Raw genomic sequence first — 16,018 nt, forward strand, 5'->3', positions numbered from 1 at the left:
GCGCCGGTCATGGCTGCCCACTGCTCACCAAGGGTGATGGTTTAAATGCAGAGTACAAATTTCACTGTGTGCACCGTGTGCTGTGCTGCTGTGTATCACATGTGACAATCACTTCACTTTCACTTTTTTAAAAAATGCACAGCAAACATCTAATTAATAAATAATAATATAGGAATTAAAAGCCCACAAGCATCTTTACATATTTTCAAAGTTCTTTTTATTTGGGTCCATGTTCAGTAATAAATGTTCAATTTGACTGATACTGACAGTTGATTGTTTTTTTTATTATTTTCTTGTCTCCACTGTTGATTCAATTTAAATGATTCAGTGTTCACGTGATGAATTAATTTCCCCCGAAATACTGTATATATTCAAGTCTTCAGAATCAAATAGATATAAACAGTATTTCAGAGATATAGTTGGCTCTTCTTCTTGGAGAACAGCCGCCAGGTGCCACGGCTGCGGCGTGTGGACGGCGTGCAGGTGCCGTCCTCAGCACAGGTGTGTCCAGCTGGACAGCAGTGCTGTCCATCATTACAGCATACAGCCTAAAGACGGAGATACAGAGTACTGAACACACTTCCAAAAGCTTGCTACTCGAGGACATGAATCATATGAAGTGTTTTCATCTGGTAGACTAAGAAAAAGGCTATCAATTAATACAGCCTGAGACCAGGAGAGAGACAATGACAGCGGCCCCTTTCATTTCCACAGTGGTGTGTTTTGTTGACAGTAACGTAGGAACAATCTCAGCGTGTACTGTATGGTGTAAGTTCATTTGTAAGAGGGTGATAACATGTCACGCTCACATTAGGAAAATGGCAGCATCCCCATTTGGTTTCGCCAACCATGAAGCAGCATGTATTGTCATGGAGACAGGAAGTGGTAGTGTCGCACTTGACATCACTGGAACCCACAGTAAGCGTCCTCTTACTGTTCTCCAGATGAAGAACTTGGGCTCTGGTCAGCAGTAACTTTATCTGAGGCATTAGGCCACGGCTACCTGTATTATAATGAACACATCAACATATTGAATCACACACTAACAGTCAAATTATAATTTTGTAGAACTGCATGGAAAAGAGCAATATGAAAAAAAGCTTACACTCTGGACTCCCTGAAATATATTTTGGAAAGGACTTGAGACATTTTAAAGCCAATTGTAAACCAGTTGTATAAAAATAAAAAAGCAAGCTAACTGTTAAAAAGGCTCTTTACGGCCATTCCCACCATCACATGTGCCTTGCTGGAGGTCACAGGTGGTTCCTTTGGGGCAGCAATGCTCATGGTCATCACAGCACACAGCCTGGAAAAGACAATTTGTGCATCCCCAAAAATTAGATGCATTTAAGACCCTACAGTCATTTGTCTTCAAACACAGAGTACATGTTGAACCATTAATTCTATGTGCTTTACCTCTGGGTAGGGACAACATGCCCAATCCCCACTTTTAATTTTACAGCAGGTGGTCGCATCTGGACAGGATGCTGTAGAGTTGCAGGGAACATCCATTCCTGTAGAATGGACAGAGAAGGAATTTACGAAGTGAAAGATGCCACAACTCTCTCCAGCAGCCCCTACAATCTGGCATTCTTAACTATTATAGAACATATATTGTGCTTTACAGTGTCTCAGGTACATCTCCATGAGGATGTGCTAATGTGAATACATTAATGAATCATGAGCAGTGGAGGTACTTCCCAGGATGCAAGAATGGATGGAAGCTGTTTTCCACACCTCAAACTCATCCTAACCACTTGAAAATAGAGCACTACATCCATAAACCCCTGGTGAGGACTAGAACTAGTAAACTAAAGATGACACTTTCACATTTACGACTGCAGAGCTATTTTCCATACTGACAACATCCTGGACCCACACTTGACAAAGACTTTCACCAGCCCTACCCAGGCTGTCCTGTTGTTCTCCCCAAGTAATTTATGGTGGAGACAATGAGAGTTGCAAAGACTGGCCATTATAAGTGACCCCCAGAAAAGAGGGAGGTAAGTCTGGACCTCAAGAACAGGGACGTCTGGACCTCAAGACAGAGGAGAAGCCAAAAAGATGTGACATTACAATGTTTGAAAGCACATGACCTCTGCCTGGTCTGCCAAAAGAGGAAAGAGAGCGAGTCTCTGAATTCCCTGTTTCTGTACATGGCCTGAAGAGACCATTACAACATGCAGATGGAGTTGAGACATTTTAAAGCACAAGACCAGTTGTACAAAAAACAAAAAAGAAGGGTACTGTTAGAAAGTAGAAAGATCATAACTTACCACTGTGAGCTCCCTCATATTTCGTGTTGGCAGGAATTTTTACTAACATGGGTATATGGCCATTCCCACCATCACATGTGTCTTTCTGGAGGTCACAGGTGGTTCCCTTGGGGCAGCAATGCTCATGGTCATCACAGCACACAGCCTGAAAATGACAAATTCTCAATAGTGCACCCCCAAACATCAGATGCATTTAAGACCCTACAGTCATTTGTCTTCAAACACAGAGTACATGTTGAACCATTAATTCTATGTGCTTTACCTCTGGGTAGGGACAACATGCCCAATCCCCACTTTTAGTCTTACAGCAGGTGGTCCCATCTGGACAGGATGCTGTAGAGTTGCAGGGAACATCCATTCCTGTAGAATGGACAGAGAAGGAATTTATGAAGTGAAAGATGCCACAACTCTCTCCAGCAGCCCCTACAACATGTAATCTGTCATCTGGCATTCTTAACTATTATAGAACATATATTGTGCTTTACAGTGTCTCAGGTACATCTCCATGAGGATGTGTTAATGTGAATACATTAATGAATAATAAGCAGTGGCGTTATTGTGTTCTCCTCAATCCACTGGCCTTGTTTAGATGGCTATCATGAAGGATCTCAGAGTCTCATTCTCTTTTCCTCCTTTGCAGTCTAGAAAGAGACCTCATCCTTTCAGTATATGTACTTTTTATATTTAACATTTACTTTAGTTCTAATGGTTCAACAAATCCTTCATTTCTAAATAGCTGCAATAATGTATACCATACACACACAATGATGCACTGGACAGAGGGAGACCCCAGAGCAGATCTTGTTGTGAAAAGATCACCAAAACTTATAATACATCCTGTAATTCTTAGCAGGCTGGGTTGGCACTCTTTATCTCATGTTTGACCTTTTTATTCAGTCTTACTTCCCAGGATGGAAACTGTTTTCCACACCTCAAACTCACCCTAACCCCTTCACAATGAAGCACTTCATCCATAAACCCCTGGTGAGGACTACAACAAGTTAACTAAAGATGACACTTTCCACACTTGACAAAGACTTTCACCAGCCCTACCCAGGCTGTCCTGTTGTTCTCCCCAAGTAATTTATGGTGGAGACAATGAGAGTTGCAAAGACTGGCCATTATAAGTGACCCCCAAAAAAGAGGGAGGTAAGTCTGGACCTCAAGAACAGGGATGTCTGGACCTCAAGACAGAAGAGGGGCCAAAAAGATCAGGCCAAGGATTGAAAGCACATGACCTCTGCCTGGTCTGCCAAACGAGGAAAGAGAGTGAGACTCTGAATTCCCTGTTTTCATCATCGGTACATGGCCTGAAGAGACCATAACAACATGCAGATGGAGTTGAGACATTCTAAAGCACAAGACCAGTTGTACAAAAAAAAGCGGGTACTGTTAGAAAGTAGAAAGATCATAACTTACCGCTGTGAGCTCCCTCATATTTCTTGTTGGCAGGAATTTTTACTAACATGGGTATATGGCCATTCCCACCATCACATGTGTCTTTCTGGAGGTCACAGGTGGTTCCTTTGGGGCAGCAATGCTCATGGTCATCACAGCACACAGCCTGAAAATGACAAATTCTCAATAGTACACCCCCAAACATCAGATGCATTTAAGACCCTACAGTCATTTGTCTTCAAACACAGAGTACATGTTGAACCATTAATTCTATGTGCTTTACCTCTGGGTAGGGACAACATGCCCAATCCCCACTTTTAGTCTTACAGCAGGTGGTCCCATCTGGACAGGATGCTGTAGAGTTGCAGGGAACATCCATTCCTGTAGAATGGACAATGGGCAAAATAATAAAAATAAAGATGCTACAACTGACACTTCAGAAGCCTGTGCTGGAATGTGCCTTCTATAGTTCAATAATCTGAATCATTATACTACTTTTTTGAAAGAAACACATACAGAAAGATAAACAGGCCTTATCTATGCCCCCATAACATGTGTAATGTTTCAGGGAGAACTCCTTGTCCTGGTCTTCAAATTGAACTTGTCATGACATGAACATCGAATCAGAATTCCTTCTCATGCCAAAAAAGGGCCCAGATCCAGGTGCAGATGAGTTGCACCAAGACATTTTATTTGGACAATGCAAAAACGTACAAACTAACATTCATGATAAGTCTTTGGCCATAACAACATGCAGACAGAGTTGAAACATTTTAAAGCACAAGACCAGTTGTACAAAAAAAAGCAGGGTACTGTTAGAAAGTAGAAAGATCATAACTTACCACTGTGAGCTCCCTCATATTTCTTGTTGGCAGGAATTTTTACTAACATGGGTATATGGCCATTCCCACCATCACATGTGTCTTTCTGGAGGTCACAGGTGGTTCCCTTGGGGCAGCAATGCTCATGGTCATCACAGCACACAGCCTGAAAATGACAAATTCTCAATAGTGCACCCCCAAACATCAGATGCATTTAAGACCCTACAGTCATTTGTCTTCAAACACAGAGTACATGTTGAACCATTAATTCTATGTGCTTTACCTCTGGGAAGGGACAACATGCCCAATCCCCACTTTTAGTCTTACAGCAGGTGGTCCCATCTGGACAGGATGCTGTAGAGTTGCAGGGAACATCCATTCCTGTAGAATGGACAGAGGAGGAATTTATGAAGTGAAAGATGCCACAACTCTCTCCAGCAGCCCCTACAACATGTAATCTGTCATCTGGCATTCTTAACTATTATAGAACATATATTGTGCTTTACAGTGTCAGGTACATCTCCATGAGGATGTGTTAATGTGAATACATTAATGAATAATAAGCAGTGGCGTTATTGTGTTCTCCTCAATCCACTGGCCTTGTTTAGATGGCTATCATGAAGGATCTCAGAGTCTCATTCTCTTTTCCTCCTTTGCAGTCTAGAAAGAGACCTCATCCTTTCAGTATATGTACTTTTTATATTTAACATTTACTTTAGTTCTAATGGTTCAACAAATCCTTCATTTCTAAATAGCTGCAATAATGTATACCATACACACACAATGATGCACTGGACAGAGGGAGACCCCAGAGCAGATCTTGTTGTGAAAAGATCACCAAAACTTATAATACATCCTGTAATTCTTAGCAGGCTGGGTTGGCACTCTTTATCTCATGTTTGACCTTTTTATTCAGTCTTACTTCCCAGGATGGAAACTGTTTTCCACACCTCAAACTCACCCTAACCCCTTCACAATGAAGCACTTCATCCATAAACCCCTGGTGAGGACTACAACAAGTTAACTAAAGATGACACTTTCCACACTTGACAAAGACTTTCACCAGCCCTACCCAGGCTGTCCTGTTGTTCTCCCCAAGTAATTTATGGTGGAGACAATGAGAGTTGCAAAGACTGGCCATTATAAGTGACCCCCAGAAAAGATGGAGTTAAGTCTGGACCTCAAGAACAGGGACGTCTGGACCTCAAGACAGAGGAGAGGCCAAAAAGATCAGGCCAAGGATTGAAAGCACATGACCTCTGCCTGGTCTGCCAAACGAGGAAAGAGAGCGAGTCTCTGAATTCCCTGTTTCTGTACATGGCCTGAAGAGACCATAACAACATGCAGACAGAGTTGAAACATTTTAAAGCACAAGACCAGTTGTACAAAAAAAAAGCAGGGTACTGTTAGAAAGTAGAAAGATCATAACTTACCACTGTGAGCTCCCTCATATTTCTTGTTGGCAGGAATTTTTACTAACATGGGTATATGGCCATTCCCACCATCACATGTGTCTTTCTGGAGGTCACAGGTGGTTCCTTTGGGGCAGCAATGCTCATGGTCATCACAGCACACAGCCTGGAAAGGACAATTTGTGCAAACCGAAACATCATTCTATGACGATGCTTGATCATGCATGTAAGGTCCTACAATAATTTTCTTTAAACAGAATGTTGAACCTATGTGTTCTACCTCTGGGTAGGGACAACATGCCCAATCCCCACTTTTAGTCTTACAGCAGGTGGTGCCATCTGGACAGGATGCTGTAGAGTTGCAGGGAACATCCATTCCTGTTGAATGGACAGAGGGTGAAATAATGAAATCGTTGTCGGGTACGCTACATCTCCATGTCAACAGGGGAAATGTGAACACCACCGCAACCAACAAGCTCCCACCAGGAAGTCAAGAAAAAGAGTAAATAAAAGCAAAGCAGTCGTTAAACAACTCGTTCGATTTGTTTCTGGCGATATCGATTTCTAGATTGTCTTGCTGTGTATGACCCTGCTGTTCCCTTTTCTGGTCACTGATCTCTCCCCTCTGAGTGCACCTCCTGTCTGAAGGATCTTCCAGACTTTGAAACCTGCCTTCTTCTGATCCACGCTACCTGCCTACCTTCTCTGCTGAACCGTCCACCTTGTTCTGACCCTGGCCTGTCTACGACTCTTCAACATGGCCAACTGGAATCGACCTTCTCACGCACCTGCAGTAGCCACACAGATCCAGAAGCATGTCTGCGAATGTGCCCCACCCTGACCGGCACTGACAGGTATATACGGTCTTTGCAAGATGGAGCTGGCATACCACACCAGCACGACGTCCATGTGGGAGCATCTGAAGCAAAGGGACCCCACTGTTAATCGTGACGCCGGAGAACAGAAGTACTGGGTGGTAGTAGCCTAGTGGTAGCACACTCGTCTATGAACCAGAAGACCCAGGTTCAAATCCCACTTACTACCATTGTGTCCCTGAGCAAGACATTTAACCCTAAGTTGCTCCAGGGGGGGACTTGTAAGATTGGGCATCGCAGGACCATGCTTTTGTTTTGCATAGCGACTGCCTACAAGGAGAAATGTGACATTCCTGTGCAAATTGTTGTGCAAGAAGATTCAACACCTCTGTTTCACATGCCTGTGTCGGACGGCCTTTTGCCGAGCCAAACGTGTGAAGTGTTGGCCGCCTGGACCGCCCACTCTCTTTGTCTTGCGCAGATGGGAGGCCCCGAGCCGAACGTGTGAAGTGTCGGCCGTCAGGATTGCCCACTATCTTTGTCTTCCCCAGATGGGAGGCACCGGGGGGCGTGACATCAGAAACAACAGGTTCTGATTGGTCTGTGACAACTTCCTGTAGGCCAGTGACAACTTCCTGTAGGCCAGGGGTATAAAGGTCTGCTCACATGTGGGGAAGGGACTCTTTTTCTTTTCTTTTCTTTCCCAGCTGTCTTTCCATCGAAACCGGATCTTCTGGTTTTCGAGCCTGCTCTATCATCTCATTATTTCCCATAGCTCTGCCTCTTTCTCTCTCTCTCTCCCCCTTTACTCTTTCTTCTCATTTTTATTTTCTCTGTAACCTTGGTACCTTTTTACATTCAATATTCACATGTAACTACAATAATTATTTACCGGTGTTAATAAATTAGAAACTGTTCATTTTTAACCTCTATTGTGCCATGCCTCTTTCTGCCAGGTAACATCAAATTGGAGTGGTTGAATACAGTGCTTTTGTGTGGAGGGAGAAAGAGTTTTTCTACACTCAGTTCTCTCTCTACCACGCTCTTTTTACAGACTGTCCCTGTAACTACTGATTGTAAGTCGCTCTGTATAAGGGCGTCTGATAAATGCTGTAAATGTAAGTAAGGAACGTTACTCTCGCCAATGTTCCCTAAATGAATTGCATGTTTGAGTAATGTTAGTAGTGTAATGTTCAACGTGAACTTGAGCTCTCTGCACTTCGTTGATGTGAGTGAACGGTGTTTGGTTTCTGCTAATACCTAGTGGCTAAACAGTGTTGAGCTGTTTAGCCACTGTTGTAGCTGAAAGGTGGTAGTAGCCTAGTGGGTAAGACACTCGCCTGTGAACCAGAAGACCCAGGTTCAAATCCCACTTACTACCATTGTGTCCCTGAGCAAGACTCTTAACCTTAAGTTGCTCCAGGGAGACTGTCCCTGTAAATACTGATTGTAAGTCGGTCTGGATAAGGGCGTCTGATAAATGCTGTAAAAAAAAATGTTGAGCTAGTTAGAAACCGCATATACTGCTGATAAATGCTGTAAATGTAAAGGTATTATTGGTAAGGATGGCTAACTTATAGTTAACAGAGCACTGCTATCTCGTCGCAAGCGTCGGCTTACGGCCAGTTTGCCTCACCAAAGTGGCGAGCCGCTCGCTGCGGTGCCTAGCAGATGAAAAGTGAAAAAGTGAAAGTGAAGTGATTGTCACACGTGATACACAGCAGCACAGCACACAGTGCACACAGTGAAATTTGTCCTCTGCATTTAACCCATCACCCTGAGTGAGCAGTGGGCAGCCATGACAGGCGCCTGGGGAGCAGTGTGTGGGGACGGTGCTTTGCTCAGTGGCACCTCAGTGGTACCTTGGCAGATCAGGATTCGAACCAGCAACCTTCTGATTACGGATCCGCTTCCTTAACCACTAGGCCACCACTGCCCCAGATCTTTTATACAAGAGATTTATTCTCGGCCTGTAAAACCGAGTGCTGTTCCTTATAAACTGTCAAACAGTCATTTTTATTTAGTCTTGAACAAGCTGGGATGTCCATACTGTGAACTCCACAGTGTTTTTTTTTTGCACTACAACTTTTAAAAAAAAAAAACTTTAAACTTGAGTTAGTGGTACCATAAAAGAGTTTTGTTTAACAAAATCATTTTGTACAACACTGCTGTCATTTTGTTTTAAGCAGAAGATGTTTGGCTTTGGACACTTTTGTATAATAAAGTAATCTATTTAATCTTTAGGGGCAATTAGGGAGTTTACGTATTTTTAATCATGCAACAGAAAAATAATAGTTAGATAAATCATATAATTAGTCATTAGATTAGTCAACTATTCGATAAAAATAATCACCTGAATAATCGTTTTAAAAATAATTGTTTACCCCCAGCCCTATCTATGAAGTGATGTTCATGCAAACACATTAATGACGCATGAGCAGTGTGTGATGCCTACGCGCCACCCCTGCAACTGCACACGCTCACACTCGATCACCATCCCTGGACGACTAATCATGCAATCATCACCCGCTACATCATCAATCATCACCCCTTTACATTTATGGCATTTATCAGACGCCCTTATCCAGAGCGACTTACAATCAGTAGTTACAGGGACAGTCCCCCCCTGGAGACACTCAGGGTTAAGTGTCTTGCTCAGGGACACAATGGTAATAAGTGGGATTTGAACCTGGGTCTTCTGGTTCATAGGCGAGTGTGTTACCCACTAGGCTACTACCACCTTCACTCGTAGCGCCTGTTCACGAGCCAATCACGGCGTCTACAAAATGTCAGTGGGGGTCCGTTCCTCATCCTGCTCACACGATGATCTGACTGCTGAACATTGAGGTCTCTGCCCAGCCCTGTTTTGTCACCAGTAGAGTGTTTTCCCGAGCCGCGTCCCAATTGTGTTTTGTTTTTTTTAACATGATTTGAATAAGCACAACTGTTTCTGCATCTAGGATCCACCGGTGGCCACACACACCTTCCACCTCAGCAGCTCAGGGCCACCCCCCAAATCGGATGATAAATCCTCAAAGTTTTTTTTTTTTTTTAGCTCCCTATAGTCCTGTCCACACTCGGCAAGGCATGGATATTCACCAAAGTCAACCTCCAGAGCACTTCCAATCTGATCCAAATTAGTGAGCGAGATGAGTGGAAAATGGCTTTCAGAACCACCACAGGCCATTACGAGTGTCGGGTCATGTCCTACAGCCTCGCTCCTGCTTTTTTCCAGGTGTTCATGAAATGGAAATACGTGTCTGTCAGATCTATTGTAGTGAATCAATCCCACAGAATGCAAGCCTGTATGAAATGGCGAGGCGTTAACACTAAAATTGTACACGTGCAGGTGATTTATTTAACACTCTCAGGTCCAAAATTGGACATGAACCACCATCTCTCTTTGGAACCACAAAATACCTTCGTGCGTTGGCGAGAGGAACAGACTGAATGGCCTGTGTGTGTAAGAGGGTGCATATTTCGTCTCTGAGAATCCCCACACTGCTGCATGAAAGGTGGGCGTGGCCAAAACTACAAGCGGTAACCCCGCTCAACAGTCCGCTCTACCCAGGGTGACAGAGCGCATGCGTGCCAGCTGACCATCCCGCCAGCGAGACGGCCCGCAGGAGATGCAGTGGGGACCCCTGACGTCGCACCTTTCCTGGCATATGAAGGAAATAATAGAAAATCAATTGATCAAACTGATAAAAATAAAACATGTTATTGAACAACATGCTGAGGTCTATAGTCTTCAAAGATCTCTTAACAGAACACCAGACATCTCTTCTCCGTTGTCAATTCTGACGTTGCTCGAACAGGGAAAAAAGACATAACCCTTTATAACCTAAAATTGCGAACAAATTGCCGGGACGTATTTTGTTGTTTTAGCCGTGAAAGTGTAATAAAACCTGCTGTGAGTACGTGCCTTTGTCCCTTATTTCAGGATTACTCCACACGTGGTAGTTGTTATGCTTTACTGTTTGCTAGAAGTGCCACAACAGGGTGTAATAACTAGGGGTGTTAAAATTAATCCTGTAATCGATGCATCGCGATGCAGACGTGGACGTTATTGCATCGATGCATCGAACATAATTGTTTACATTATGTTGCGGTGATTTTTCTGGCGGTGCCATAAAAATTGTAGTTAGAAAATTGTGCCGGTAGTGACTGGGGCAGCCTGATTGGGGCAGTACAGCGGCGCTCCGGGGTAGGAGTTTCACGCTGCGCGATGTGGCACTCGGATGGGGCAGTGGTGGCCAAGCAGTTAAGGAAGCGGCCCCGTAATCAGAAGGTTCGAATCCCGATCCGCCAAGGTGCCACTGAGCAAAGCACCGTCCCCACACACTGCTCCCCGGGCGCCTGTCACGGCTGCCCACTGCTCACTCAGGGTGATGGGTTAAATGCAGAGGACAAATTTCACTGTGTGCACCGTGTGCTGTGCTGCTGTGTATCACATGTGACAATCACTTCACTTTACAAGGAATGCCACTCGGCTCCGAAACGTAAGACCTTTTTGTATACCCCAATCTAATAAAGTCCTTTTCAATGTATATGCCTGGTTAATTAATGTGAACATAAAACTGTACAACACTGACGTCTTTCAGCGACTGTCGGTTCATGTGTTGCACATGTTTTTATGTTTTGAATGTCGCTAGTTTTATTCAGCCCGCTTTGCGTTTAATGTCCTGCACGTCATTGCTGGGGAACCAAGAATGCTGAAGAGCAATTTTGCTACAAGAGGAAATGATACTGATTGGATTGAGAACAACAACAAAAAAAAAAGAGTTTAGGCATTTATTTGGTATGGTATTTAGGACTGATGTGCTTCTTAAATCTTCTTTGTGTTAGTTGGGCTGTTGTTTTTTCAGGGTTCTAGAGCACAACCAAGTTGGTTGCACATGCGAATATATCGTATTCTAAACCAACCAGAGATTGTGAGATCTGTTTTTCTGCCTTATTTGGGTGTCATATTCAACAAACACTCTTGGGCGAAAAATATTAAAGCTGTTTTAAAAAGAAACCACTGACTTTTCAGAATCATATGATGAACTGGTAAATCCAGCTAGACAAATACACAACCTGAATGTCTGTCTCACCATTAGCCAAAACATCTAACTTCCTGAAAGCAAATATTCTCATATCCTCATTGTCCGTGCCTGCTTGGCATGACAGGTTTCTCAGGTCAGACGGAGCGAGAGCCGAATCCTGACCTGTCTTCGGGAGGCAGGAGCGTCCATCAGGGCTGCACTCGTGGCCATCCGGGCAGCAGTGATTCAAGTCCCCGCAGGCCACCCCCTGGGAAAAGTGAACTCAAGCGATCAGTCCGGCCGGAGTGTCCCCGTGCACTACAAGTCGTGTGACACTTCAGGACATTCAAATCCACATGGGTAAATGAAGAAGTTCACTGTGTGGTGATGAGAACCACCGCACTGCTGTAACAACAAGCGAGTAGAGCCAATGAAACGAAAGAAGAGGTACCAGAGTAACAGGACAACATCCATAGGCTTTGGGCAGCTTGACACAGGAGAACTCCGCAGGGCAGTGGGAGTTGTCAGGGCAGACTACTCCACCGTCACTGCCAGCGGAGATCACCGGAAGTGACTGCGGGTGGAAACAAGCATAGTACATTTTACGCTCTGTGTCATAAGTACGTTAACATTTATTCTGCAAATTGGTTGTCTTAACATATAAGCTATAAAAGCCCAGACTGCTTCAGTACAACCCTCTCAATCCACAGAAGTGTGTGTGTTGAACTGACACATATGGACTCAGACGCCATGCGAAGTGTGTTTTCAGGACAACAGTGCAAGTGATCTTCACAACACTGTGCCTAGACGCACTGACCCGCATGGAAGAAGTCCACAAATCAGTGCAGAGCGGAAGAGGAACAATGGGCCCCGGCTAGATCAATGTTACCTTGCAGACACAACCTACCTGGGGGTGTGCACAGCAGCTGTATTCGCCCGAGGCCGTCTGGCAGCAGGTGCGCCCCGCCTCACACGCCACATGGTCTGGCCACTTGGTAGCAGTGACCCCCAGGACCAGCAGGGACTGCCACAACGCTAACCTCAGCATCTAAGCCCAGGAAGAAGATAAGATAAAATAAGATAAAATAATGTCGACTGTATAATAGAATAGAATAGAATAGAAAAACAGTGAATCTTGTGTTGTAAAAATATGTCTGTATATTAATAAAAGATATAAGAAAGGTCATAATGAGGTTATTCACAACTAGGGTAGTGGTTAAGACACTTGCCTGTCAACTAGAAGATTGCAAAGTCACAGATTCAAACCCCACTTACTACCATTGTGTCCCTGAGTAAGACAATGAACTCGTCCCAGGTGGACGGTCCCTGTAACTACTGGCTAGTTATGGAAGCCATACATGGAATTCATTGTTATAGTATCGGAATCGGTCTGAAGTCCACTGTCATCTCTACAGTCCTGAGCTTGTTCAGCTCCAGGTTGTGCTGACTGCACCAGAGTACCAGCCGCTCAACTTCCAGTCGTTATGCAGATTTGTCACCATCCTGGATGAGTCCAATGACTGTGGTGTCATCTGCAAACCTCATATGTTTAACAGCAGAGCTCCTGAACATGCAGTTATTGGTGTAGACGGAGAAGAGCAGTGGAGACACCAGCTGGTGACCTGTGATGTCCTTCAGATGGGCTAAAACCAGGCGAGATGGCAACTGGTCTGATGTCATTCAGTCCTGTGACGGATGATGGTGGAGCGTCTGAAGCAGGAGGGAACTTCACCCAGCTCCAGGGAAATCTGCACATCTCAAAGCTGCAGTAGAATTCCTTCAGCCACGTCGATCTCCCAGGTCAGCGTGAAAAAGATCCCTCTCACCTTCTGAAGGCTTCCTCCTCGACCAGGCGAAGATGCTGAACCCCGGTTTATTGTTGTTGTATGTGCAGAAGGTCTCGGTTGGCACACACATATCTTGTATGATGTCACAGTGTCATCCAAGTGGTCAGATGGTCACCTTCTTCACAGGGGAACAGAGCGTGTAGCAGCAGGGACAGTCAGTGTGCTGTCTGTATTTAGGAAGTTTGCTATGAATTATTTTCGTCTCACTTCTGCAAACCTTGTTCTCAGTCGGCTCAGGATAAGTTCCCTTTTCTCAAAAAATATATATACTTATACTTTCATTATACTAATTATTATACTAACTTACTAATACATTATACCAACTTATACTTATACTAATACATATACTTTCATTTTCACTTCGCCAGATTTTTCCAGGCCGGAAAGTCCCCTGAATGTTGATCAAATATCGAAACCTGTTTTCTCTCCAGATTCTTTCACCAATCGTCTGTATTGCTGTATTCTGTATTGATACAGGATTGTCTCATCACGTGCGAGTTGTGCAGCGAGGTGTCCGTGTCCGCAGGTGTCGCCACGTCGTGCTGCCACCGCCTCCAACGTTGCTGTTCTGTCAAACTAAACCAGAATCTGGCCAACTTGAGCCAACTTTCGATCGCGTTCGTTTTGTGTCTTTCAGATTCTGTACCGTGCGAGACATGCTGATACCACCTGATACCAGACATTTCATTCCCGCCTGCCAGCCAGATCGTGAAAATGTAGAAATGAAGTAACTTTACGTTCAACGTTGTCAACCATCAGCCAAAACATAAGCATCATAAACCAGTTAAGGAAGTGTGGAGGTTTGATATTTTTAAAAAGTATATTGCTGAGCTGAACACCACGACAGGTATCGTTACCGTTCTTGCACTGCAGCACCCAGCAAACTTCAGCACCCAGCAGCCAGCCGCCAGCACCCAGCACCCACAGCCGACGCGCAGCTCCTTTATTCAAATCCAGGGGGCGGACGCATGTCACAACTCGCCTTCCGATTGGCGGACCGAAACGTCAATCAAGCCCGGCCGCGGTCGCCATGGGGATCCTCCCGGGGCACGTGCAGCACGTACTTCCAGGTCATTTTCACTTCCTTCACGCAAATAAGTCAAAATAGGTTTTCACGGGTTTTTATAAGGAATTATAATGAATATTTTGTGGTCAACGCGTAAGGGGCCGCTGCCCAGGGGCCCTTGGGGCCCCTAGCCCAAAACAATTTGCAACGCAAACAGTTTTTTTCACATTGAAGAACTTGCAATGCGTAAATCTTTTCCCGTGGTAATAACCAGGCTGCTGAATAGAAATGGGATGATTAGCAAAAGGGCTTTGATTTAGAGCATGAAATGTATGACATTCAAATAATGTGTGTTATGGTACGATCTGGTTGTGCTACGTTGCTACCTGTCTCTAGAAACAGAGATGGGGAACCTGGTGCTAACATTAACGTGAGGTAATGGCATTAGGCTGTACTGAGTATAATTTGAGATCCAACTTACTGTATCAACTTAAGCCACCTTCTTTTCACTTTTTCCAAGGTAAAAAGCGGCAAAAGATTTTGCCAACATCATTCTGCTTTTACAACACGGTATATCGCACTAGTTTGGACCCACAAGTGGCACGGTGACGTAGCAACTAGCCATCCCAGAGGGGCCCACACGACCCATAATCAGTCCCTGCTTTCAACACTCATCTTTCAGTCATGTATAATTTCGCCAGAATGATATATATATATAAGGTCACAGTTACTAGCACACAAAATTGCACAAAACTCTTAATACTTACATGGAAATTGCCATTACAAAGATTTATAATATATTCAATTGAAATGTTGCATTGTAACAGGAAAACTTGAAAAGGACAATAACTTCTTTTAAGACAAACTTGACAATTTAATTAGCTTTCAAGAACAAAATCTGTTGAAAATAAGTGGAAGGTTTAAGAAAGAGACAGATAATGAAAAAGGATCCCTGGTTGATTTTTGCAGAACTGTCCTGATCTGGAGTTGATGTGTCATGAAAGACAGTTGTGAGAGTTCTTCATCTTGGAGGACTTCAACGTCACAATCCAACACATCACATCACACAGCACATCAATGCTGTTGTGGGCAAACTGCAGACAAACTGGGAGAGGCCTTCACCCCTAACCATTCAAACCATTCCCAATGGTAAACATGATGGTGGGAAATTAGCAATTCTCAGCATAGGAATGGAGTATGAAATTCATCAATCCATAATGCAAACATATAGCCTTTCTTCATTCTATTTTCAGTATTCCAGGTCTCACAGACACAGACAAGGATAAGATGGACGCAGAAATATATAGGGAACAGACGCTGTCCTTCAGATGTCCGGTAAACATAATGGTGGGACCATCATGTTTTGGGGCTGTTGTGCTGCTTCAGGCTCATTTGTGTCCATGCCAAAAGAGAAGA

At 44.1% G+C, this 16,018-nt stretch overlaps 1 protein-coding gene across 3 annotated transcripts; it reads right to left on the bottom strand.

Moving 5' to 3' along the window:
• Nucleotides 1-194: 194 nt before the first annotated feature.
• grna (granulin a) lies at nt 195-14,503 on the bottom strand. Of its 3 annotated transcripts, XM_028987471.1 has the most exons (16): nt 14,454-14,503; nt 12,657-12,797; nt 12,201-12,323; nt 11,933-12,017; nt 6,188-6,285; nt 5,929-6,073; nt 4,779-4,876; nt 4,517-4,661; nt 3,958-4,055; nt 3,696-3,840; nt 2,539-2,636; nt 2,277-2,421; nt 1,417-1,514; nt 1,231-1,306; nt 810-1,003; nt 195-548 (listed from the first exon to the last, which is right to left on the bottom strand). In XM_028987471.1, exons 2-16 carry the CDS (start codon nt 12,795-12,797, stop codon nt 408-410), a joined length of 1,830 nt encoding a protein of 609 aa, XP_028843304.1. In that variant the 5' UTR covers nt 14,454-14,503; the 3' UTR covers nt 195-407. The 3 variants fall into 3 exon arrangements, with proteins under 3 accessions (XP_028843304.1, XP_028843305.1, XP_028843306.1); XM_028987472.1 differs by lacking the exons at nt 1,417-1,514; nt 2,277-2,421; XM_028987473.1 differs by lacking the exons at nt 11,933-12,017; nt 12,201-12,323; nt 12,657-12,797; nt 14,454-14,503 and adding an exon at nt 11,819-11,895.
• Between the last annotated feature and the right edge of the window lie 1,515 nt (nt 14,504-16,018).

Source organism: Denticeps clupeoides, chromosome 7 (genome assembly GCF_900700375.1).
Source record: "Denticeps clupeoides chromosome 7, fDenClu1.1, whole genome shotgun sequence".
NCBI lineage: Eukaryota > Metazoa > Chordata > Actinopteri > Clupeiformes > Denticipitidae > Denticeps > Denticeps clupeoides.